Source organism: Vulpes lagopus, chromosome 12 (assembly GCF_018345385.1).
Source record: "Vulpes lagopus strain Blue_001 chromosome 12, ASM1834538v1, whole genome shotgun sequence".
Taxonomy (NCBI): domain Eukaryota; kingdom Metazoa; phylum Chordata; class Mammalia; order Carnivora; family Canidae; genus Vulpes; species Vulpes lagopus.
In genome coordinates, this window is record NC_054835.1 from 39,763,997 (window position 1) to 39,790,419 (window position 26,423).

The 26,423-nt window shown below is 38.8% G+C and overlaps 2 protein-coding genes across 2 annotated transcripts; both read right to left on the reverse strand.

Moving 5' to 3' along the window:
- Positions 1-1,734: 1,734 nt before the first annotated feature.
- Positions 1,735-6,708, reverse strand: KRT40 (keratin 40). Its single transcript, XM_041725106.1, has 7 exons — positions 6,262-6,708; positions 5,683-5,765; positions 5,252-5,408; positions 4,285-4,446; positions 4,080-4,205; positions 2,574-2,794; positions 1,735-2,029 (listed from the first exon to the last, which is right to left on the reverse strand). The coding sequence occupies exons 1-7, from the start codon at positions 6,706-6,708 to the stop codon at positions 1,930-1,932; spliced, it is 1,296 nt and encodes a 431-aa protein (XP_041581040.1). The 3' UTR covers positions 1,735-1,929.
- Positions 6,709-22,028: 15,320 nt separating this feature from the next.
- On the reverse strand, positions 22,029-22,490 carry LOC121473115 (keratin-associated protein 3-3). Its single transcript, XM_041725123.1, has one exon. It carries the CDS (start codon positions 22,438-22,440, stop codon positions 22,144-22,146), a length of 297 nt encoding a protein of 98 aa, XP_041581057.1. The 5' UTR covers positions 22,441-22,490; the 3' UTR covers positions 22,029-22,143.
- Between the last annotated feature and the right edge of the window lie 3,933 nt (positions 22,491-26,423).

Here is a 26,423-nt window from a genome sequence, read left to right on the forward strand (position 1 = left end):
AAGGAGCTGGAGAAAGAACAGTGAATAGAGCCTAAAACAAGCAAAAGAAGAGAAATAATAAAGATTAGAGCATAAATCAGTAAAATAGAAACCAAAAGAACAGGAGAACAGGTCAATGATTCTAGAACTGGTTCTTTGAAAGACTTAATAAGATTGATAAACCCCTAGCCAGTCTTATCAAAAAGAAAAGAGAAAGGACAAATTGTTGAGTGTCTGCCTTCGGCTCAGGTTATGATCCCAGGGTCCTGGGATAGAGCCCTGCATCAGGTTCTCTGCTCATCGGGGAGCCTGCTTCTCCCTCTCAGTCTGCATGCAGCTCTGCCTGCTTGTGCTCTCTCTCTCATCAAATAAATAAATAAAATCTTTTTTCTTTTTAAAGAGGAACATATTATGAGCAATATTATGCCAACAAATGAGGCAATCTGGAAGAAATGGTTGCATTCCTGGAAACTTATAAACTACGAAAACTGAAACGGAAAGAAATAGAAAATCTAAACAGACCCATAACCAGCAATGAAATTAAAGCAGTAATCAAAAATTTCCCAACAAGAGTCCAGGGTCAGATGGCCTCCCAAGAGAATTCTACAAAACATTTAAATAAGATCTAATACCTGTTCTTCTGAAGCTGTTTTAAAAAATGAAAAGGGAAAGAAAACTTCCAAACTCATTCTATGAGTTATAGATAAATCAAAGTTCTAAGTGTATTTCTTTGCATAGTTTCTTAAGTAGTTGCTCAAGGTTTTGTATATATACATAAACCTTATTATGCTTATTTGTGTTGACATCTTATCACTGCAGATGAAGTATAGAAACCTTACCTCTCTTCATGTCCCTTGACTCTCCTCTTGGAGATTTTGTTTTTCTGTCTGCCCCTGCTGGTATTTATGGGTTGTTGGTTTCTTCAGCTCCCAACATGGGATATATGAGGCCAAAAGAAAACCCAAGGAACTCACTTGCTGTTCCTTGAATATGATTCTAGTTGGTTTGGCTTCTTCCACCTTTCAGAATCTGCTTATATTTCTTTTATATGTAATTTCCCGGGTTTTCAGCCAGACTTAGGAAGAGGAATGAGGAAATGTACATCCATTTCATTTTTTTGGTGGTGGAGTTCTCCACTTTGCTTTTTAAATGTGTATGAATAATTATTCTTATACCCCAAATGTCCAATAACAGGCCAATAACCTTATGGTATTTTATGTAGCCACTAAAATAACAGTCACAGGACAATCATAGGTTTATTTGGATTGAAAATGCTTACATGACATAGTGAAAAAGGTAGTTTACTCAACTATGTGCATATGTAAATATGATTTCCATTATGTGGAAAAACCTATTATATGAAAGAAAGCTGGAAGCTCCCAAAATACTGATAACGGGTGTTTAGGGGTGGAATTGTAACTAATTTTTTCCCCTTTCATGTGCCAAATTGAGAAAAAAATGGAATCCTGTACTTTTATAATTACAAATAAGACATTTATTCTTAAATTTCCTCTCAGAAAGATACATACAACTGTCTTCCAAGATGTATGACATTTTGCATGGATTAGTTAACTTTTGTATTTGAGGAGTTAAAAACTATTTTCAACCTCGGTTTGTGCAAAATCAAACTATTGACATGGGTTTAGGCATCACATGGTTCTTATATCCACAGTTATAAGCCACAAAGCTATATTTACCATGCTAAAGGAATGAGACATATTTTATTTGGAGATTAGCAAGAAAGCTTTATAGACTCCTAGAATATCACAAATAAGCAGGCAGGAGAGGAAATGACAAAGCAGAAATATAATGAGGATGTTTAGAGGACAAATTTAGGGTAGAAACCCCTTCTTGACTTTTAGGTTTGGATGCATCTGATTGAAGTCCCATCTCCTTTCCAGGACACTGCTGGCTTTGACTCCTCTATCCACTGCGCCGAGGGTTGAACATTCATGCACAGTAGTTTTCGACCGTGCAAATCAGATACGCTGAGCATGCCTCACAAGTGTTGCTTGATGTGCTTATTGTAGAACACGGGTTACAGGGAAGCCTGTGGAAATTTTGAAGTAAGATTAACAAGGGAAAGCTGGGTAAAATTTCAACTTAGAAAAGATCGTGCCAAAATTTGCCCTGCAAATGATGTTCTGAACACTCTTAGCATTTGACCTAAGCCTATTTCAGGCCTAGATCCAGCATTGCCACTAGGAATGCTCACTGCCCCTGTGTCAGTTGAATACACAGTTTTGTGTATTTATTTCACTTTGCAAATGTCATCTTATGCATGTTCCTGATTTCTCTTTGGTGGAAGTCAGGAACAAAGGGGGACCCCCAGCATGAAATTTTGCATGTGATACTTATTCTGCTTTAGAACTTTGGAATACTTTTGAATACTTCTACTGTCATGTGATTAGCCTCAGCTGTTTTTTGTTGTTGTTATTGTTTTGTTTTGTTTTGTTTGTCTTTTTACTCTTGTAAGGAGATCCTTTAACACATGAGGGAGGTTTCACCTTGGGCAGATCTTGAGGAGGCAAGATTCTCTTGCATGAGCTTCTTTGTGACTTGGGGGATTTTGAGAATAATCGTGTGGAACTTGCCTGCTGTCTTCACTCTCAAGGAGACCTCGGTATGTGTTGATCTCACCCTCCAGCCGAGCCTTTGTGTCCAGCAGCACCTCATACTCCTGGTTCTGCCGCTCCAGGTCACAGCGGATCTCAGCCAGCTGGTTCTCCACGTTATCAATCAGGCACTGCATCTGGGCCAGCTGGGTGCTATACTGGGCCTCCGTCTCTGCCACAGTGCATTCCAGAGACTCTGTCTGTAGAAGGAAAAGAGTATATTCAGAAGGGCTGTGTAGCATAGTCCTTGGGGCCAGAGTGCTGGTTTTCAAATCCTTGATCTACCCTAGCGCATCTATGTGACTTTGGGAAAATTACTTAGCTTCTCTGAGGCTGTTTTATTTTATAAAAAATGACCGATGCAAAGTACCTATTTCATAGGATGGTTGTGTGGATTGAATGAATTAATATGTGTAAAACACTGTGAACAGTGCCTGGAAAAAATTTCAAAACTGTGCAAGGGTTAGTTATTACTATCACCACTTGCCCATCACAACCTGCAATATATATTAAAGAAGATCAACAGCATATGAGGGGAGAAGTTGAGTATGGGCTTGAGGCAGGAAAGAGCCATATAGAGTGGTTCAGAGAAGAGGCTCTGGAATTGAACCAGCTGGATCTAGCTTCCACTTTTGCCTCTTAACAACTGCATGACCCCTGCTACTTAATCTGAGTCTCAGTCTTCCTCATCTGATAATGGGTTTAGTAAAAGGATTTATCCCATAAAGTTATTATGAAGCTTTTAAGCCTCTCACAAGATAAATATGTAGCTATTATTCACCCAGATAGTCTCTATAGGCCCCAGTGTGGCACAGACAGTGGTGTCTGACTGGAACTCGCTAGTGTGATCTTCAATGCATGGTATCCTTTAAAAAAAATAAATAACCTCTATGCCCAGCATGGGGCTTGAACTCATGATCCTGAGATCAAGAGTCACATGCTCCTCTGACTGAGCCAGCCAGGCTCCCCAGTGCATAGTATTTTCATTGCTGGGTGAAATGGGGTGGAGTGAAGGGTCCAGTTGAGGTCTGGATCCTGGAAAAGCTTAGGGTAGTGGAAGAATGCAAAGTTTGAATATTATTCTTTTATATGATGCTGAGTTTGAGAAGTTGGCCCAAATCAAAGGCCAGTTAAAACCCACTGGAATGCTTCAGTGCCTTCAGCTCAGAGGTTCCACTCTCATTCTGCTCCTGCCCTCCTGTTCTTTTTCTGTCTCTGGAAGTGCTGCAGGATCATGCTTAAGCCCAGGAGGGAAGGTCAGGGAATCCTGTTGGGACAGTACAGACTGTTGACCTATCACTTCTGCTTCTAGCTCAGTAAACAGCAGTATTTGGTTGGGTAAGTCAAGGAATACATTCCTTGAATATTGGAAATTCAGACTTTCTGCCACATGAACTGTGGGTCCTTGGGGTCATGGAAGAGGGAATAGCATCTCAGGGCTTAATTCTTCAGTGACAAAAACAGAGCTGTCTTTCCCTTACATACCAGGCTTTGCTGTGCTTGGAGCTCAATTTCCAGAGCATTGGCTGTGCGTTTCAGTTCCAGGATCTCTGTCTGGCAGTCCTGCAGCTGCTCTGCGCTGCACAGCTGCTGCTGATTCAGCTCCTCTGTCTGTAAACCAGGTATGATTAGAGGATGCAAATAAGGTAGAAGTCTGGAAGCTTGTCATTTTCTTGCTCCGGGTACTGACCTGAACAGTGAACCATTCTTCCACGTCTCTACGGTTGTTGGCCAGCACGGTTTCATACTGACAACGCATCTCATCCAGGACCCTGTTGAGGTCGATGGTGGGGGCAGTGTCCAGCTCTACACTGAGTCGGTCACCCAGCTGTTCACGAAGCAAGTCAACCTCCTGAAAGAGGAAATGGAGTAAAGAAAGTCACAGAGTGGTGGGGAAGAAGAATTCACCTTGACATCCCAAGGGCATCCCATTTCTGGGGAAGTAAGTAAAAGTATGGGATTTAGATTCAGATTGCTTAGGTTGACTCTCTTTTCATCATTCAGTTTCTGCATCCACAAAATGTGTATAATAATTTTACCTTTCCTAGAGAGTTATTGTGAGAGATATGAGTTGATGTTCATATAAAGCACTTATGAAAGTCCTTGTCACATAGGAAGGTCTCAGTAAATGCTGTTATCATCAACATATGCTCAAAGGGAAAATATACCATGTTACATCATTAAGTTTTTCACTTTTTAGCTTTATCAACATGAGATAGTCATATACTTCATATATTATGATTTAAAAAGTTTATAGATGTAGAATATTTTAAAATATTGGTCCAAATATTGCATAAGATGTTATCCCCTTTCTGAAGTGGCCTTCATGCCCTGTGTTTATCAGCCTGATTTTTGTACCTTATGGATTAGAGTTATGTGGCATAAAGCCTCCAAGGAAAGCCATTTGTAAAGTTACCTCCTTCACAAAAGCAATGGCAGGTGAACAATTTGGTCTTTCAAGTGGTACTGGCCAGGGCCCATTTCACATATACACCCAGAGCTATGCCAGAGTCATCAGGCTGGACATTAGTGCCTCGAGTAATTTTGTTCCAGCTTTAGCAATATCTGCCCGAGTTTGATTTATATACACAAAACGAAATCTATCAGTTTGACTTTGTCACCTCCACATTCATTCAGCAATTTTACACTTTCCTTACCTTTTTGTGGTTTTTCTTAAGGCAAAGGAGATCTTCCTTCAGAGACTCCACATGGGCCTCCAGATCAGCTTTGCACAGAGTCAGCTCATCCAGGATCCCACGCAGGCCACCAATGTCCGTCTCTACCAGCTGGCGAAGAGACAGTTCAGACTCATACCTTTCACAGCAAAAGAGATACAGATAGTGCTTATTTTGCTAGACACTGTGCAAGATGCTGGGCATGCTGATGAATGACACTACTCAAGGAAGCCATATCCCAAATAATGTGAGCTTTGTGAGCATTCTTAGCTTAAAAAAAGCTTATGTAGAGAATATTTGTAGTGTGCATGTGTGTGTATGTGTGTGTGTGTGTGTGTGTGTGTGTGTGAGAGAGAGAGAGAGAGAGAGAGAGAGAGAGCCATGAATTATTTTCAAATTCAAATTTAACTTACTTTGACCTAAAGTCATCAGCAGCCAGTTTGCAGTTGTCAAGTTGCACAGCAAGTCTGGAATTCTCTGCCTTCGTGCATAAGATCTGCTAAGTAAGTTAGTTATATATAATAGAGGGCTCTTTGAAAGAAACTTAAATATTTATTCATTTAACAACTATACCATTATCTATCTTTTAAAAGTCTTTATAAGAAAGTATAAAATAGCTTGAAGCCTATTTTTCTTATTAAGCATGTTGCTTCAATGAAGAAAAAAGCAGGACCATTCATAAAATAAATATAGAAATAAAAAGGGCCCGTTTTTCAGTGGCCTAAAACATTTTGCAATATTCCTTGGCAGTTGAACTTGGACTTTTCTCCATAGGTAGTTGTGAGTGAGTTTATTTTGGCCATTCAATGATTACTGGCAGCCCCACGGCTCATGCTGATTTTTGCTGAATTTCAGCCCACCACCCTTTCCTCCTGGGGAACCCCTTTCCCTGAGGAGGGGGAGAACTTCCATAGAACAGCCTTTTTTTAGTATAAAGATAAAGCAAATCACAGATTGGGAGGGTGAAGCATTAGGGCAATGAAACACCAGACCTTTTGCTGAAGCTCTTCAATGGTGTCAAAGTAACACTGATAATCAGGGCACACCAGTGGGATATCCTCTTCACATTGCTCTCGAATTCTGCGTTCGAGCTCTGCGTTCATCTCTTCCAGGCCACGCACCTTCTCTAGATAGTTGGCAAGTCTGTCATTCAGGAACTGCATCGTCTCCTTCTCATTGCTGTTGAACACCCCATCCTCACACCAAGCACAGTTCCCCACCAAGCAAGGAATATTATAATTCCCAGCAAAGTAGCATGGTGTGAGGCAACTAGTTGGCAAGCGAGACCTGGATAGGAAGCTAGGGGTCTGGCATCTGGATGTAGCAGGGGCACTGGGGAGGCAGGTGGCCTCCATGGAACTGGTTGAAGCAAGAGCACAGTCGGAAGCCTGGGCACAGGATTCAGAGGAGCAGCACGTGGGGAAACAGTCAGAAGTCATCCTATTAGAAGTGAAGAACAAAGACTAGCTGCAAAACTCCAATTGACTGGTTCCCAGAGTCTCCATTCCTCCTGAGACTTTTATACAGCCTGCAAATGGGTATTTACAGAACATACCGGATGTTCTGTTTATCACTGTTGGTGCCAGTTTTCATATGAACATTCATTAGTGTTGTTTGTTTTCTGAGGAAGTTTTATGTCTCATAAAAGAGGCATAGCTTCAGGTTACTAAGTAAGGGCAATATTTCCATCTGCCAGTAGGATAAGACGCTTGGTTCAGAAAATCTTCATAAGACGCATTATCTTTTTGGTAGAATACGGAAAGGCAGAGGACATTTGGCCACTCAGTAATTGCAGATACAACTGATTACAAATAATAAAAATAATATTATCACAGATTTTGCTCCTGTATTGGAAATTGTTTATCTATCCTTTTAAAATTCATATTACATCTCATTAAATGCCATTTATTTGTTTGTGTACCATCATAAAATGTTCCATGTAGTTAACCATCTTTGCAATGCTTTTTATGGTCTTGTTGTGCTCACATGGTAGAGGAGTGAGGTGTGTACTGGGTTTAAAGTGTGTGTGCACATGCACATGTATGTGTGTGTGTGTGTGTATGAACTATGTCTACCTGTGTGCAAATTGAAAAGTCACTTTACAAATAACTGATGGGCATAATCTGTTGCCTCCAGGCCAAAATACAAATTGGTTATCAAGATCTGGAGTTGTGATCTTTGATTTCCTGAAACTTGCTTTCTCCATGTTACCTATACCTCATTTTTAGATTATGTATACTATTTTCACCTGTATTAATAATAAGAGTGAAATACAATTTCCAAGTTACAATCTTTTAGTTTCTTGGGAAACTAAACCCTCATTGGATACAGTTCAGAATAGGGGCAAGGAAGCTATAAAAGACTTTTTTTCTGAGATAGAATCTGTTTTCTCTTATTTACTTATTTTTTTAAGGTCACAATTTCATAAAAATGTGAAATACTGGGGTTGGGGAATAAAATTTTATAATGTGAGTTCCAGACCAGCAGTTCCATTGGATGAAATCCCTGGTGCAGTACCAAATGGATAGCGATTTGAGACATAACTTTTTTGGATTTTGTTTTGAATTTCATCTCTATAATTGTGGTATGTATTTCATTTTCAAAGGTGGGCAGAACAGATTGCCTCTAGAATCTTTAAGATTTTTACTGGAAAAAGGCCCACTATTCTGACAAAGTTAAAATTTTCATGATCCAGAAAAAACTAAAAAATTTTTTCTAACTCTGAACACTACTTCCTAGGTAGCTGATGATGGAAAAACCAACCAAAAACAAACCAAGAGGTCTTAAATAGATGGACTTAAATAGTCTCTTAGTATGTATTACTCTCCCATCTAAATACTAACCGGGCCTGACCTTGCTTAGCTTCCAAGATCAGATAGGATTGGAACACTTTCAGGGTGGTATGGTTGTAGACTCTTGGGTTTGATTTTAGTGATTCTCTTTACATTTCAACACTTAATGCTAAATGTTCTTTTTTTATCTTTCAAGATTTTATTTAAATTCAAGTTAGTTTACATATAGTGTAGTATTAGTTTCAGGGGTAGAATTTAGAATTTAGTGATTCATCAGTTGCATACAAAAACCAGTGCTCATACCATCACTTGCCCTCCTTAATACCCATCACCCAGTTACCTCATCCCCCCACCCACTTCCCCTCCAGCAACCCCCAGTTTGTTCCCTATGTTTAAGAGTCTCTTGCCTCCCTCTATGTCTTTGTCTTATTTTATTTTCCCTCTCCCTTCCCCTATGTTCATCTGTTTTGTCTCTTAAATTCCATATAAGAGTGAAATCATATGGTATTTGTCTTTCTCTGACTGACTTACTTTGCTTAGCATAACACCACCCATGCCATTGTTGCAAATGGCAAGATTTCATTCTTTCTGATGGCTGATTAATATTCCATTACATATAATGTAATATATATATATATATGTGATATATATATCACATCTTCTTTATCCATTCATCAGTTGTTGGACATTGGGGCTCTTTCTATGTTTTAGCTATTGTGGATTGTGCTGCTGTAAACATTGGGGTGCATGTGCCCCTTCGAATCACTATTTTTGTATCCTTTGGGTAAATATCTAGTAGTGCAACTGTTGGGTAGTAAGGCAGTTCTATTTTTAACTTTTTGAGGAACCTCTATACTGTTTCCCAGAGTGGCTGCACCAGCTTGCATATCCACCAACAGTGTGTGAGGGTTTCCCTTTCTCTGCATCCTCACCAACATCTGTTGTTTCCAAGTTGTTAATTTTAGCCATTCTGACCAGTGTGAGCTGGTATGTCATTGTGGGTTTTTTTAATATAATTTTATTTTCTCATTGTGGTTTTGATTTGTAGCTCCCTGATGATGCATGATGTTGAAGATTTTTTTTAAAGATTTTATCTATTTATTCATGAGACACACACACACACACACACAGAGGAGAGAGAGAGAGAGAGAGAGAGAGAGAGAGAGAGAGAGAGGCAGAGACACAGGCAGAGGGAGAAGCAGGCTCCATGCACGGAGCCCGACAACTCCATCCCAGGTCTCCAGGATCATGCCCTGGGCTGAAGGTGGCGCTAAGGTGCTGAGCCATCGGGCTGCTGGATGTTGAAGATTTTTTAATGTGTCTGTTAGCCATTTGTATGTCTTCTTTAGAGAAATGCCTGTTCATGTCTTCTGCCCATTTCACATTCTTGGAGTACTGATGGTATATTAATGCTGTTCTGCAATAGACGGGAGTTCAAGGAATCAAAAACATATTTGAAAATGGAAAGTTACAAATCTCTGAAAAAAAATCTAATTTCTACAGTAACTGAATGAGAATCCATGTCTTGGTTGTCTGTCATAGGTTCCAGCTAATTAAAATGAAGCATTGTGTTATTATTTTAAAGTAACTGCAGGTAAAAATAAGAAATATTTTCTTTTATCTTGAGCTAATTTCTATTTGTAAAATGTTGACATATGGAGAGAGAGAAAGAAAGAGAGAGAAAAGTAGTGAGAGAACAAACACACAGGACTATTTATTTTGGGCTTGATTAATTAGATAGTATTGTATGACAATATATAGCTTTAGTTCTCATCTTAGAATATTGAAATTACTGGGGCACCTGAGTAGCTCAACTGGTTAAGTGTTCTGACTCTTAATCTCAACTCAGGTCTTGAACTCACAGGGTTGTGAGTTCAGGTCCATGTTGGGCTCCATGCTGGGTGTGGAGCCTACTTTATAAAAACAACAAAGAAAAGAATATTGAAATTGTCCAGAATTCCTTTTTATCACATATTATCCTCAAAAGGAGGGAACACTGGGAATAAAGAAAATGAATAGATGCCATTAAAGGTCATGAGAAGATGCCATCATAGTTTCTTCTTGTAATATGCCCTTACCTCAGAAAATCCACTTACCGCTGCTAGACTCACTTTAGTAAAATACAAATCTATTTTTTGGTCACTTTCCACCTATGAAATCCAGACTTTCTGGCTTGGCAAATACAACCTTTTCCAATCTGGTGCCAGTTTACTTTTCTAGGCTAATTTCCTGATACTTTGTCTCACAAACCCTGTAGTCATCCTTGACTGTACATCCTTGACTGTAGTCATCCTTCAAGCTTTGTAGGTGGCGTTGCCTTGATCCATTGCTCTTCTGCCACCCGGCATGATCCTACTTGTTAAGACAGCTAGAATGGCATTCAGCAGCCTCATGCTGAGATGGAGGCTTTTCCTTGCACTCTGCATACACCTCCACTACAGCGGTTGTCACAGCTCTTTAAATTTTTAGTATTTTTATCTTTATTGGTCTTTTTCTTGTTTGGAAAATGTCTCTTTTAAGATGGACATATTTTTCTTATCCTTAGCACTTGGGACATAGGCCCTTAATAAATGCTTGCTAAAAATATAACTGCTTGGCTTAGTCGACATATGACATATAATTGCCAATGAAAGAAATTGAACATTGCCGGACAAGGAAGATTGGCAGAGGACAAAGAGCAATGTCCTCATGTCATAATGTTTACGTTTTCATTCCAGTGCTGTTACTAACTCACTATATTGTCTTCATCTAGTCATGCAACTCCTTTGGGACTTAAATAGTCCTTGCTGTAGGGAAAAATAATAACCTGTCACTTCTACATCAAGTTGTCAAGGCATAAACAATATGGATAGCTCTCATCTTGCTTCCCAATAACTCCCTTATTGCCAGGTACATATTCTTTTTTTTTCTTCCAAACTTAAAAAGTTTGAGATGAAATTTACATATATTGAAATGCAGTTTTGACTGCATTACCTATGTAACCCTTACCCCAGTCAAGATATCTAACATTTCCATGATACTAGAATGTTCCTGTGTACCCTTTTTCACTCAGCCCCCACCTCCCAAAGGTAAGCACTACTCTGATTCTGGTTACCAGAGATTGATATTCCCTATCTATGAGTTTCATAAGTAAAATCACACAGTATACATACTTTTGTATCTGATTTGACTCAACATCATAGTTTTTATTTCATCCATGTTGTCAATTGTACCAGTAGCATTTTCTTTCTTACTTCCTCTTTCTTTCTTTTTTCTTTCTTTCTCCTTCCTTCCTCCTCGCCCTCCCTCTCTCTTTCCTTCCTTCCCCCCTCCTTTCTTTCTTCCTTCTCTCCTTCTCTTTCTTCCCTCCTTCCTTTTTCTTTTTCTTTTTTTCTTTTTCTCTTTCTTTCTTTCTTCTTTCTTTCTTTCTTTCTTTTTCTTTTTCTCCTTCTTTCCTTTTCTCCCTCCCACTCTCTTTCTTTCTCTCCTTCCCTTCCTTCTCCTTTCCTTCTTTCCTTTCCTCTCTTTCTTTCTTTCTTTCTTTTTCTTTCTTTCTTTCTTTCTTTCTTTCTTCTTTCTTTCTCTGAAGAGTATTTCATTGTATGAATATACTACAGTGTGTCCATTCTCCTTTGAATGAACACTTGGAGTATTTCTTATTTGAGGCTGTTATGAATAAAATTCCCATAGATATTCTTGTACAAATATTTTTGTGGATATGTATTTAATTTCTTTTAGGTAAATATTTAGGAGTAGAATGATTGTGTCATAGAGTAGGTATATGTTTCCTTTTATAAGAAATCACCAGACCTTTTCCTGAAGTGACTATACCTTACCTTATATCGTACCAATAATGTAGGAGAGATTTAACTTCTACATTTGAGATTTAACTCACCAACATTTGGTGTTGTCAGATATTTTAATATAAACAGTTTAGTCAGTGTAAAGTGTTCTCTCATAGTTTTTTACATCTCTCTGGTGACTGATGTTGAGCAACTTTTCATGCATTTATTAGCCATTTCAATATCTTCTTTTGTAAAGCAACTATTCAAGTCTTTTGCCTATTTTTCTTGGTCTTTTTATCCAAGAGAAAGTATATGCCCCTTGGCAACACATTCTCTACTGTCCCTATAAATTTACCATTTCTAATGTTCTTTCATGCTTCTTGTGGTCTGAGATTCCATCTGGTAAAATTGCTGTTTTAAGCCAAAAGGACTTCCTTTAGTGTTTCCCACATCATAGGGATAACATTTTATAATCCAAGCCAATCTATTTCAGTGGATAAAAGTATCATTAGGGTAAATGCACAGGAGCTACAAAATAAAGTGGTGATAAAAATCATTGTTTTGCTTAAGATTATCAAAAAGTAAAATTACAAGAAAACTTTCTAAAGTGGTTATTACATGCTATTGCATAAATGAAAGGTTTTATTTCTGGAAATACTTTGTTTTTCTTAAATTTCTCTCTCTTTATAAAATAATATTATTCTTCTGAATTAAAATGAAATTTAAAGCATTTAAGGATTACTATAGAAAACATTTAACAGGGCAGCCTGGGTGGCTCGGTGGTTTAGTGCTACCTTCAGCCTGGGGTGTGATCCTGGAGACCTGGGATCGAGTCCCACATTGCACTCCCTGCATGGAGCCTGCTTCTCCTTCTGCCTATGTCTCTGCCTCTCTCTCTCTCTCTGTCTGTCTCTCATGAATAAATAAATAAATAATCTTTAAAATAAAACATTTAACAGTGTTAGCATCGTGCTAATTATAGGCTAAGATAGTTGAGAAAATGGTATTGGTAAAATTTGTTGATAGTTTTTCTAATGACAGATCATGACAAAAATATGTGCTTTTTATTGTCTTTGTTGAATATAATTTTTGCTCTGGATTATAAGCTTCAAAATGTATTCACATAGTTATTTTTGTTTATATTATAAAGTGATTTATTTATTCTTGAAATTCAATTTACTTAAAGTAAAGAAACAAAACAGTCTGCTCATTTCTCCTACTCCCCACTTCCCTGCCTCTGATAACCAATCTTTTCTCCACAACCATCAACTTGGTTTCATTTATTTGTTTGCTTTTGATTCCACATATGAGATATCATATGGTATTTATCTTTCTCTGTCTGACTTATTTTACTTAGCATAATGCCCTCAAGGTCCTTCCATGTTATTGCAATGGGAAGATTTCATTCTTTTTTATGGCTGAATAATATTCTGTACATGTATATAGGTTGTTTCTTTATCTTGGCTATTGTAAATAATGCTGCAATTAACATAGGAATAGGAGTGCATATATCTTTTTTAAAAAAGGATTTTAATTTAAGAGAGAGAGTAAGAGAGCATGAGTGGGAGGGGAAGGGGTGGAGGGAATGGGACAAGCAGACTCCCCACTGAGCAGAAAGCCCCACCTGAGGCTTGATCCCAGGACCCTGAGATCATGACCTGAGCAGCAAGCAGATGCTTAACTGACTGAGCCACACAGGCACCCCTGGGAATGCATATATGTTTTTGGATTAGTGTCTTCATTTTCTTCAAATACACAGAAGAATTTCTGTTATCATGTCATAATTCTATTTTTAATTTTTTGAGGAACCTCCATACTGTTTTCCATGGTGTCTGCACCAATTTACATTCCCACCAGCAGTCCACAAGGGTTCGCTTTTCTCCACATCTTGCCACCACTTATTATTTATTATCTTTTTGATAACTAGCCATTCTGACTAATGTGAGAAGATATCTCATTGTGGTATTTATTTGCATTTCCCTGGTGATTAATGATGTAACATTTTGTACCTGTTGGTCATTTGTATGACTTCTTTGGAAAAATGTCTATCCAGAACTTCTCTCATTTTTAAATTGGATTATGTTTTTGCTATGGAGCTGTATGTGTTCTTTATATATTTTGGACATTTGGCCCTAATCAGATACACAATTTGTAAATATTTTCTTCCATTCAGTAGATTGCCTTTTCATTTTGTTGATGATTTTCTTTGCAGTGCAGAAGCTTTTTAGTTTGATATAGTACCCCTTGTTTGCTTTTGTTGCTTTTGCTTTGGGGATCAAATTTAAAAAACCACAGCTAAGATCTATATCCAGGAGCTTACTGCCTATGTTTTCTTCTAGGAGTTCTATTGTTTCAGGTCTTACATTCCAGTCTTTAATCCATTTTGTTATATCTTATTCTTTCATTTGGAAGATATTCCTCTTTTTCTTCATCTTGCTTGACTCTCTATGTTGATTTCTGTATAGTAGATGAAAGAACCACCTCTCCCTGTCTTGAAGGAATGGCCTTATGTAGGAGATGAGTCTTGTTTTTCAGCCCTGCCCTGGCTCTTGATCATGTCTCAAACCTCTGTGCTTGTCCAAGGAGCCTATTATATTTTTAATAGCTATCAGCATCCCAGTTGAGGATGTGCTAAGACCTGTCAGTGCCCCAAAGGGGAAGATCTTAGCCAGCATCTGGATTTATTCTGACTGGGAGCCAGACCCTTAGGCATTAACTTTTTAAAGTATGCAAACTATATAGTCCTATGGGACCGTAAGAATAAGCTGCACTTGCCAGCAAAGCCAGGTGATCTGGGGGGTATCCTCTGAGCAGCAGTCACAAAAATAGGGGCTCCTGATGAGTTTATAAACCCTTTCTGGGTCATACCACTAAGCTGGAGCAAAGGTAGAAGGAAAGCACCAAGATGGTATCTATTGTCTATGTTCCTTGAGAGTAGATCAACACTAAATGTGTGCCCAATCTGGAGCCCTCCTCTCCAGCTGAAGCTCCAGGACAAGCAAGAGGCCTCTTCTTCACAGAAAGGCTGGGGGGTATACATTGTCTATTTAGTTTTCTTGGGGTGGCAGCCTGCCAAGAACTGTCTCCCCAGTTGCCATTGTTTGGTGGAACCCAACAGTTCAGTCTCTCCCCAATAGCCTCGCAATCAAGGGGTGTTCCTTGGGCAGCAGCTGCAAATTCAGACACACCAAACAAAAACCAGGGCATCAAACATGTGTAAAGTTCCCTTTCAGGAGACACTAATGCTCTGAAGTCTTGCAGAGGGTGAGGGTGAAAAATAGAACCCACCCTCTGAGGTCTTTCTGTGTGTTTAATTAGAAGCTTGCCCCTCAGGCACAATCATGATGATTAGCTATAGGCCTCTTGGAAAGACCAAGCTCCTGAGTAAGAAGAATTCTTTTTCCTTTGGTTACAGTCCTGTGGGACACATGAGTATAAGCTCCACTGGCCACAACAGGTGTCTTTTGGTAGCAGTTCCAAAAATTGGGGTGCCAGGCAGGGGTCTGAGCTCCTTCCTGGGTGACAGATTATTACAGTCCCATGGGACCAGGAACCAGAACCAGGCGAACAAGATGCAACCGCGAGACAGCAGTGGCTGCAAAAACCCGGGCACCAGCTAAGTCTAATAAATGCTCCCTCCTGAGAGATACTCCAGCTGTGGAGCATGCGCAGGAGAATGCCAAGATGGTGCCCACCAGTCTCAGGCCAGTGCTGTCCCTGCAGGCTCCTAGGTGTGTGTGAAGTAGTGCTTGCCCCTCAGCCACCCACGCTTTAGTATGAGCAGGTGCACCTCCTTCACTTGAAGTCTGGGCTCAATCGGACGCCTCTAGCTGGTCCTTGCGCTGGTGAGTCCAAGCGCAAGCCCCTTAAGAGCCATTTCTCAGATTGCTCCCATGTCGGGCTTGGGATGCAAGCCCTTCCATTGGTTTTCGTGATTGGATGTTTTGGGGGCTTGTCTTTCAAGTGCGCGTCTGAAAATTGGGATCCCTGAGGTGGAATTTGAATGCTTAGCTACTCAGGGAGAGGCTCTGGATTTTTTGTTCCTTCCTGGTTGTGGATCACCCCCACCCCCAGGCGGTGGAGGGGTGACAGTGGAGGTGGGTGGCGATGCTATGCCCCAGCCTCTCCTGCCTGCTTCCATGGCCTGGTGTGTCACTCAGCCAGCCATTAAGTTTTTGTAAGAGGAAGTTGCTGCATAGGTAGCTGTAGACCAGTGTATCTGTGGGAGGAAAGGCATTCAGGAGCTTCTCAGTCTTCATCTTGAACAAGAACTCAAAAGTGATCTTTCATCTAAATGTGAGGCAAGAATCCATCAAAATCCTAGAAGAGAACACAGGCAACACCCTTTTTGAACTTGGCCACACCAACTTCTTGCAAGATACATCTATCAAGGCAAAGGAAACAAAAGCAAAAATGAACTATTGGGACTTAATCAGGATAAAAAGATTCTGCACAGCTAAAGAAACCGTCAACAAAACTAAAAGACAACCTACAGAATGGGAGAAGGTATTTGCAAATGACATATCAGATAAAGGGCTAGTATCCAAGATCTATAAAGAACTTATTAAACTCAACAGCAAAGAAACAAACAATCCAATCATGAAATGGGCAAAAGACATGAACAGTAATCTCACAGAGGAAGACATGGACATGGCCAACAAGCACATGAGAAAATGCTCCGCATCACTTGCCATCAGGGAAATAGAAATCAAAACCACAATGAGATACCACCTCACACCAGTGAGAATGGGGAAAATTAACAAGACAGGAAACAACAAATGTTGGAGAGGATGCGGAGAAAGGGGAACCCTCTTGCACTGTTGGTGGGAATGTGAACTGGTACAGCCACTCTGGAAAACTGTGTGGAGGTTCCTCCAAGAGTTAAAAATAGACCTGCCCTATGACCCAGCAATTGCACTGCTGGGTATCTACCCCAAAGATGCAGATGCAGTGAAAGGCTGAGACCCCTGCACTCCAATATTTATAGCAGCAATGTCCTCAATAGCCAAACTGTGGAAGGAGCCTCGGTGTCCATTGAAAGATGAATGGATAAAGAAGATGTGATCTATGTATACAGTGGAATATTACTCAGCCATTAGAAATGACAAACACCCACCATTTGCTTCAACGTGGATAGAATTAGAGGGTATTGTGTTGAATGAAGTAAGTCAGTCAGAGAAAGACAAACATTATATGGTTTCACTCATATGAGGAATATAAAAAATAGTGAAAGGGATTAAAGGGGAAAGGAGAGAAAATGAGTGAGAAATATCAGAGAGGGTGACAGAACACGGGGTAATAGAAGGGGAGGTGAATGGGGGGACGGAGTGACTGGGTAACAGGCACTGAAGGGGGCACTTGACGGGATCAACACTGGGTGTTATATATGTTGGCAAATCGAACTCCAATAAAAAATATACAAAAAAAGTGATCTTTCAGATGATACTTTTTTTTTAATCAGCTTTATCTAAAAGTGTTTTCATTTTCCTTCCATTTTGTTTTTTGTTTTTGTTTTTAAATTTTATGTGTTTATTCATGAGAGACAGAGAGAGAGAGAGAGACAGAGAGAGAGAGAGAGAGAGAGAGAGAGAGAGAGAGAGAGGCAGAGACACAGGCAGAGGAAGAATCAGGTTCCATGCAGGGAGACTGATGTGGGACTTGATCCCGGGTCTCCAGGATCATGTCCTGGGCCGAAGGCAGGCGCTAAACTGCTGAGCCATCCAGGGATCCCCCTTCTTCCATTGAAAGTGGTTTTTACAACTATAAAACTCTGGGTTAATACTTTTTAAAAATGTTTCCAGGACTTACTTTCTTTCTTTCTTTCTTTCTTTCTTTCTTTCTTTCTTTCTTTCTTTCTTTCTTTCTTCTTTCCCTTCCTTCCTTCCTTCCTTCCTTCCTTCCTTCCTTCCTTCCTTTCTTCTTTCTTTTTCTTTCTCTTTCTTTCTTTCTTTCTTTCTTTCTTTCTTTCTTTCTTCTTTCTTTCTTTCTCTTTCTTTCTTTCTTTCTTTCTTTCTTTCTTTTCTTTCTTTTCTTTCTTTTCTTCTTTCGATTTTATTTATTTATTCATGAGAGACACAGAGAGAGAGGTAGACACAGGGGCAGAGGGAGAAGCAGGCTCCTCACTGGGAGTGGAATATGGGACTCCATCCCCAGACCAGGATCACACCCTGAGTGGAAAGCAGACTCACTCAACCGCTGAACCACACAGGCTTCCACCTCACCCCCGCCTTTTTTTTTTCCTCCAGGACCTTTAAAATGAGATTTGATTGTCCTCTGACCTCCATTTTTTCTGAATAGAAGTCTGGTGTTCTTTTCTCTTTGCTGCCCTCTAATGTGTATTTACTCCTTTTATTTTTTTAAAGGTGTGCTTAATTGGTTTTAGCCAATAATTGCTGGGTCACTTGGTCCTGTTCCACAGGAGGCTGCTCAGGTTCTGTTCAGTTTTTTTTTTCTTTCTTTCTTTCTTTCTTTCTTTCTTTCTTTCTTTCTTTCTTTCTTTCTTTCTTTCTTTCTTTTTTGTTTTTTATGATAGTCACAGAGAGAGAGAGAGAGAGAGAGGCAGAGACACAGGCAGAGGGAGAAGCAGGCTCCATGCACCGGGAGCCCGACGTGGCACTCGATCCCGGGTCTCCAGAATCGCGCCCTGGGCCAAAGGCAGGCGCCAAACCGCTGCGCCACCCAGGAATCCCTGTTCAGTTTTTTTCAATTCCATTTTTCTTTCTTTTAGTATTTATAATTTTGATCTGTCTTACGATTACTTTGAGTTAGCTTAATTCACTGACCTCACTCCAATTTGGCAATTTACAATATGCTATTAAGGCCATCTGTTGAATTCTTTATTTTAGATTGCACTCTTTAGTTTCCAAAACCAAAAATAGTTTTTATTTGCTTCTCTCTTATTTAATTTAAATAATTCAAATTTAATTTTGTTATTAATTTATTAAATAAAAATCTAAAATTTCACTTTTCTGGTGAGTTTCTTCATCTAGTTCTCTCTTTTCCTTTCACATTATATTCATCTTTCCCTATTCTCATGAAAATACTTACAATAAATTTTATAATAATAACTTATAAAATTCTTGTCTATTAATTCTGACATCTATGTATCTATGGACCTGTTTTTATTGGCTGATTTTTCTATTTATTATGGATGACATTTTCCTGCTACTTCATATGTCTGGAAAATTTTGTTTTGTTTTGTTTTAGAGCTAGTTATTTATTAGAGAGAGAACATGTGTATGGGGGGAGGGGCATAAGGAGAGGAAGCTGACTCTCCACTAAGTGCAGAGCCACAAAAATGGGGCTCCAAGCAGGGCTCCATGTGGGGCTCAATTCTACAACCCAACATCATGACCCATGCCAAAACCAAGAGTCAGTTGCTTAACTGACTCTTAACCATTCAGGCACTCCCTATCTGGCAGTTTTAAATTATATATTGTTCATTCTAGATGATATATTTTATTTTATATATTTTAGGAAGTCTTGATATGTTGTAGATAGAGTGCTGAGTGTTGAGTTTTGTTCTCACAAGAAGTTAAATCAAGATTCTCTTGATCCTCGCAGGCCTGGTGTTAGACTTTTCTAGAGTAAGTATAATTTGTTGTGTTCTTTACTCTAGGTTGTGATTTTTATTATTTTGGTGTTTCCTTCTGGAACATCAGTTGAATGCCAGAGGTAGTGAGAGCTTTGTCATCTCTGAATGTGCTGGGAACTTCAGTATCTGTTCATATTGGCTGACTTCTGGTATCTCCATTCAGCTCTTTATCCCCCAGCAGCCAGTCTGTTAGCCTCATGGAATTTTATCCTGCATGCAACCCAGCCCTTTGCAAGTATTTGATAGAACTTTTACACAGACTTGCACACCTTCCTTCATATGTCTTCTTCCTCTCTAGAACACTTGTGCAAATTCCAGCTCTTTAAATTCCCATTTAGATACGGAGTTGTGCCTCCATATTCAGAGCAGAATACATTATGTCTTTTTTAAATTCTCTCTTCCTTCTCTGCTCCTATGCTTACTTGGTGCCATAACCCTGCTGTCTAATCTCTCTTTGACACCTTCTTCTCTTTTAAATCTCTTTGGCCACCAGCTCTAGTGGTCTTTGACTCTCTTTTTTACTCTTTCTCCTGCTTATCACCATGGCAACAATCTTAATTGTTCTCAATTTTATGGTATCACAGCACTTTACTAATACTACTAGCAGAACATTTATATTTTTTGTTATAATACAGTACTCAGCATTCAAAAATAATTGTTAATTGTACATAGGAATGAATATTATGTTTCTTTTTTTTTAAATTTTTATTTATTTATGATAGTCACACAGAGAGAGAGAGAGGCAGAGACACAGGCAGAGGGAGAAGCAGGCTCCATGCGCCGGGAGCCCGATGCGGGACTCGATCCCGGGTCTCCAGGACCGTGCCCTGGGCCAAAGGCAGGCGCCAAACCGCTGCGCCACCCAGGGATCCCGAGTATTATGTTTCTATCTACCTGACCTGCTAGACAGTCTGCTCATTTTGAGCAGGGATAATAAAATATAGGGCACATAATTAGATATTTAGTAAATGTTTACTGAATGAATTATAACATTATGAAGTTACTATTTTTTTTTTTTACATAAACAACACATCAGGTCACTGGAAGTTGATGTTATATCTTCATATCATGTTCAGTGCTTCCCAATTTACCTTAAACCATTTTTTGGTAGGACAAGTTAGGGAAAGTATACTTGTGACCGTGCTGATATAATGGACCATCTGATATGCAAGGCCATTTAGTTTTCTTAAAACAATAAGAACTAGTTTCCAAAATCTATAAAGAACTTATTAAACTCAACACCAAAGAAACAAACAATCCAATCATGAAATGGGCAAAAGACATGAAGAGAAATCTCACAGAGGAAGACATGGACATGGCCAACATGCACATGAGAAAATGCTCTGCATCACTTGCCATCAGGGAAATACAAATCAAAACCACAATGAGATACCACCTCACACCAGTGAGAATGGGGAAAATTAACAAGGCAGGAAACAACAAATGTTGGAGAGGATGCGGAGAAAAGGGAACCCTCTTACACTGTTGGTGGGAATGTGAACTGGTGCAGCCACTCTGGAAAACTGTGTGGAGGTTCCTCAAAGAGTTAAAAATAGACCTGCCCTACGACCCAGCAATTGCACTGTTGGGGATTTACCCCAAAGATTCAGATGCAATGAAACGTCGGGACACCTGCACCCCGATGTTTCTATCAGCAATGGCCACAATAGCCAAACTGTGGAAGGAGCCTCGGTGTCCATCGAAAGATGAATGGATAAAGAAGATGTGGTTTATGTATACAATGGAATATTACTCAGCAATTAGAAACGACAAATACCCACCATTTGCTTCAACGTGGATGGAACTGGAGGGTATTATGCTGAGTGAAATAAGTCAATCGGAGAAGGACAAACAGTGTATGTTCTCATTCATTTGGGGAATATGAATAATAGTGAAAGGGAATATAAAGGAAGGGAAAAGAAATGTTGGGAAATATCAGGAAGGGAGACAGAACATAAAGACTCCTAACTCGGGGAAACGAACTAGGGGTGGTGGAAGGGGAGGAGGGCGGGTGTTGGAGGGGAATGGGTGACGGGCACTGAGGTGGACACTTGACGGGATGAGCACTGGGTGTTTTTCTGTATGTTGGTAAATTAAACACCAATAAAAGTTAATTAAAATAAATAAATAAATAAATAAATTTCATAATAATAAAAAAAAAACAGCAAAAAAAAAAAACAAAAAACAATAAGAACAATAAAAGCAAGAAATATTTGCCTGTACAGTCTTTTTTTTTTTTTTTTTGGTTTTGCAGATACTCTGTTTTTCTTAAAATGTTGACTTTTTGAGTTAAGAAGTACATTGGATGAATACATTTAATGAATTAATAGGAATAAACAAACATAATTATAGACATTTGTGCTATGCCAGAGATGGAAAATTTATTAGTATGATCATGAAGAAGATCTTCAGTTCCCAGAAAGATACCACCCAACACTGGAAACAATCCCCAAAGCACCAAAGAAAGATAAACTTTAATACGAAGGAAATGAAAAACTTTGGGAAGCCAATAGCATCCACATATTCAAATTGCCTTTGGTCACTAATATCTACCACGTGGCCACTGAAAGTCTCTTGGTTTCTTTTTGAGCGAGGGTTTTCAGGGATAATGTCATCCTTGTTCCAACTTGGAAAGCACAGTCAATTAGTTGTAGGTACTGAGACAGGTGGACACTAAGCTTCTGAGTTCTTCATTGTCAGGCATGGAGCGAAACAGCCCATCATTCAGCAGCAGCTTGAGATGCAGGGCTCACAGGAGGGCTGAGTGTAGGTTGTGAGGTTGAGGGTCTCCAGGCCTGGGGTAGGGTGGCTGGAGTTGAGCAGGAAGCAGGTGGGCACACAGGGCTGAGGAATATGGCAGGGTGGGGGGCAGTTGTCACAGCAGGTTGGTTCCAGTAACCAAGTCGTGTGTGGACAGGTGCTAGGCAGGCAGACTCCACACCGGCAGCATTTGTCAGAGGAGCAGATGGTGGTGGCAGGGCCAGTGGGTACGCTGCAGCAGCAGGGAACGCAGCAAGCCATGGCGTGGGAATCTGTGTTTTAAATTGATTTGGTTGTAACGATAGATGAGGCTTCTAGGATGTGCATGTTTCCTCTTGCTTTGAGACTCTTATATACCCTCCCCAGTGGGTGTTGGTCCAACCAGAAGGCTTCTTTCCTGGTTCTTGTTTATATTAGTGTACACCCATTATCCTTTGATTGGTTTGACATTTAGATGCTTGTAAAGAGTCGCTATTCTACCTAATTAACATTTATTTGAGTTCCTTGCTAAATCTGAACTGATTACTCTTGTTGTTTGTGACTGGAACACAAGTTTTATGACATATCACCAAAAGCTTCTGCTATTATAATTCCAACACCAGACTTTCTGGGGAATATTGCACAATAGTATACCTGCACTATGTAGGCCTTATCTCTAGTGCAGGTCTAATGTTTATTCTCTTTGCCTTTATCTGTATCAGTGGGCCTGATGATGTATTCTTGTTTGAAAAAGTTGAACTTAAGTTTAGTAACTTTCTTTTAGCTTTGGGACTTTAAAATATTACTTAATTTTTTGTTAAGCTATAATCAACATGTAACGTATTAAGTGTTGGGACTTTTGAAGATCATATCTTAACATGCTTTTGAGAAACATGGGCAGACTTGTAAAAGACAGCTATTTTTCCATTTTTGACCATACATATTATGTATTTATTTAAAAATTTGAATAAAATAGAAGAGTATAAAGAAAACTCATAATCTTATCATCAAGAGAAATTCTCTATGGATATTTGCATATATTCCTCTAGTCATTTTTCTTTCTTTTTTTTATAAATTTATTTTTTATTGGTGTTCAATTTGCCAACATATAGAATAACACCCAGTGCTCATCCTGTCAAGTGCCCCCCTCAGTGTCCGTCACCCAGTCACCCCCATCCCCCACCCACCTCCCCTTCCACCACCCCTAGTTCGTTTCCCAGAGTTAGGAGTCTTCCTAACTGAACTTCATGAGTTCAGAACTTCCTTCAGAACTTCATGTTCTGTCTCCCTTTCTGATACTTCTAGTAATTTTTCTATACATTTTTTATTATTTTGTTATGTTACTGGAATCATTATATACTATTCTGTATCTTGCCTTTTTGCTTAAACATAATATATTTTCATTATCTCCAATTCTTAAGTATATTTGATAATGTTATTTTTAATGTCTCCTAGCATTCATCATATAGTTATACTTCTAAGTTACTTAAGAATTTTATATGATTAATTATTTAGGTTATTTGCAAGGTGGTAATTGTGGCAGTAGTAACAACTATGGATAGAAATCTTTATGCACATTTCTGATCATCTTAGGAACAGAAATAATTATTGGATAGAATTATTGGAGCAAATACTAGTTAACAATATTTTAAGACCTTTGATATTCATTGTCATACTGCCCTCCAGAATGGTTCTCTTTGCCTCTTTCTATTTATGTATCCCCACAAGCTGTATTTGAGAATTACCATTTCCCTGTACTTTTGATGGATATTTTATTTGCCAATTTGTTGGGTGAAAAATGAAATTTTGTTATTGTTGTATTTGTATTTCTTTTTATAACGAGTTAGGTTGAGACATTATTTCATATGTGCATTAGCCATTTATTTCTCTATTGAGAACTGGCTTGCTTTGTTTCCTTCTCTTACTGCTAAGTGTGGGAAAGTCGAATTTGTAGCTTATATCTGCATCCTAAGTAAAAGAAAAATTCAAGACCATGCTACTAGTATTCACATGAAATTACTACCAATAGAAATCGAAGTTAAGGGCCTAAGTTAATCTGTCTACATTTTATTTTATTCAGTTTTTTTTTCAAGTAGTGCATTTTCTCCCTAAATCAAATGTATCTGTGGTAGGAAACACCCGGACTCTTTCATTCCAATACATCATTTAGGCTTCAGGCATGTTTCAATATTTAAGAGGGAACATGGAGTGGCCTTCTGTGCAGGATCATCCTGACCCTCACATTATTTACACTTAACATTGATTCACTCATTCTTCAAGTCATGATTCTTCTCATTTGCTTCCCACTTCCTACTTTAAGTATACCTGTGTCTCTGTGCATGATGGAGGAGCATGTCTGTGTGTTTTTCTGGAAGGGGTATAGATTCAAGATGATCATATTAGGCATCAGAAGAACTCTTTACTGGTCCCAGTCGGGCTGATAGCCTTTCTTGTTATGGCAAGTCATTCACATTTTAGATTTTCATCTTTCTCCTCTGCAAAATAAGGATCATAATATCTACATTCTTCTACTCAGGAGATTGTTGTCCATAGAAAACCATAAAGTGTTACACAAAGATAATCATTATCCAAGTAAGTTGCAGATCAAATTCAAAGTGAGAGAAAGGAGAAAGAAATAGTTTAAAGAAGAAAAAATATATCTGTAGATAGTAAAAGAGCAACCTTATAGAAAATAGCAAACATTTATCTGAAGGTTCATACCTACAATTAAATAAAATAGTGGCACAGAAATTAATAAACTTCAAATTTTAAAAAAGTTCTCTATGACTCTGCTTGGAAGAAAGGATTTGTAATCTCTGCTAGATTTCAACCAGATTTATCTTTGAGTGAATACCTGCCAAATTGCTCACTCTTTTGCTTAGGACTGATTAACATTTTCAGTATTTTAAAAATAATTTAATGGACATTTATTGGGCAGTTCCCACGTGCCAAGCACTGTGATAAATGCTGGATACACAGCAATGAACAAAATACACATCATTCTTGCTGTCATGGAACTTGGAGTCTGATGGAAGGTTTATTATGCACATATTATTATAAGTTCCTGTTGTTATACATTATGGTAGAAGAGTTTTCAAGAGATAAAAATTATAAGCAGAAGGAAATTATTTTGACATTTTAAGAAAAACATTACAGAGGAGTTTGCAGATTCTCACATAATTCCATGGCAGAAAGAAATCTGTCTCTTATTTAGAATGCAGTGTTACTTTGAGTCAGGCTTATAAGGCTAGAGAAATTGTTACTGTTCTGTGTAGAATGTTATGTTTCCATAATTACAAATAATATGTAAAGTTATAGATTAGAAACAGTTGTAAAATAATAAGCTTATGATAATAAACATCTCTCTTATTGAAAAGATTTGCAACACTTTATTAAAATTTCTTCTCTTTGCCATGGTCTAAGAGACCTGGGAATAACTCTCTTTTGTTTGTAAATTAAGACAGTGAATCCTAGAGAGGTGAGCTAATTTGCCTTAGATGGCCTGGTGACTAACTTGTTATATAATAAATATAGAACCTATTGAAATTGAGCTACCCCTTTTTTGTGGTTTAACATGTAAGTTTAAAGTATGTGTCAGAGATACTAAACATTTTATTTTTAGAAACAAAGAGCCCCTTTTTCCTTTAAGTGAATGCAGGAAAAGCATGGTGATTCTTGATTAGATGGTAGATTTTCAAGTTGCTGAAAATCTTTTTTTTTTAAAAGATTTTATTTATTTATTCATGATAGTCACACACACAGAGAGAGAAAGGCAGAGACACAGGCAGAGGGAGAAGCAGGCTCCATGCACCGGGAGCCCGGCGTGGGATTCGATCCCAGGTCTCCAGGATCGCGCCCCGGGCCAAAGGCAGGCGCCAAACCGCTGCGCCACCCAGGGATCCCAAGTTGCTGAAAATCTACATACACATACACACACAAGAATTTGCCCAGTTTTAATTATACTGTCTATAGTCAATGGGAATGTGGGGAAGGAGAAATTCTTCCTCTACCATTAAAGGTTTTCCAGCTGGCCCAAGAATTAAATTTACATGAGACAGATTAGGAGGAGAAAACACCAAAGTTTTATTATGTGCATATGGAAGGCAAATAATGAAATTGAGACCTAAAAAAATTACCAAAGCAGGCAATTTTTATACTTTGAGGGCAAAGAGACAAGATGTGAGAAATTGACAGGTCAAAGAAAACTTAACTTTGGGAACTTCAAATAGTAAGGAATGGTAAACAGAAACTGGGCTATGGCAGTA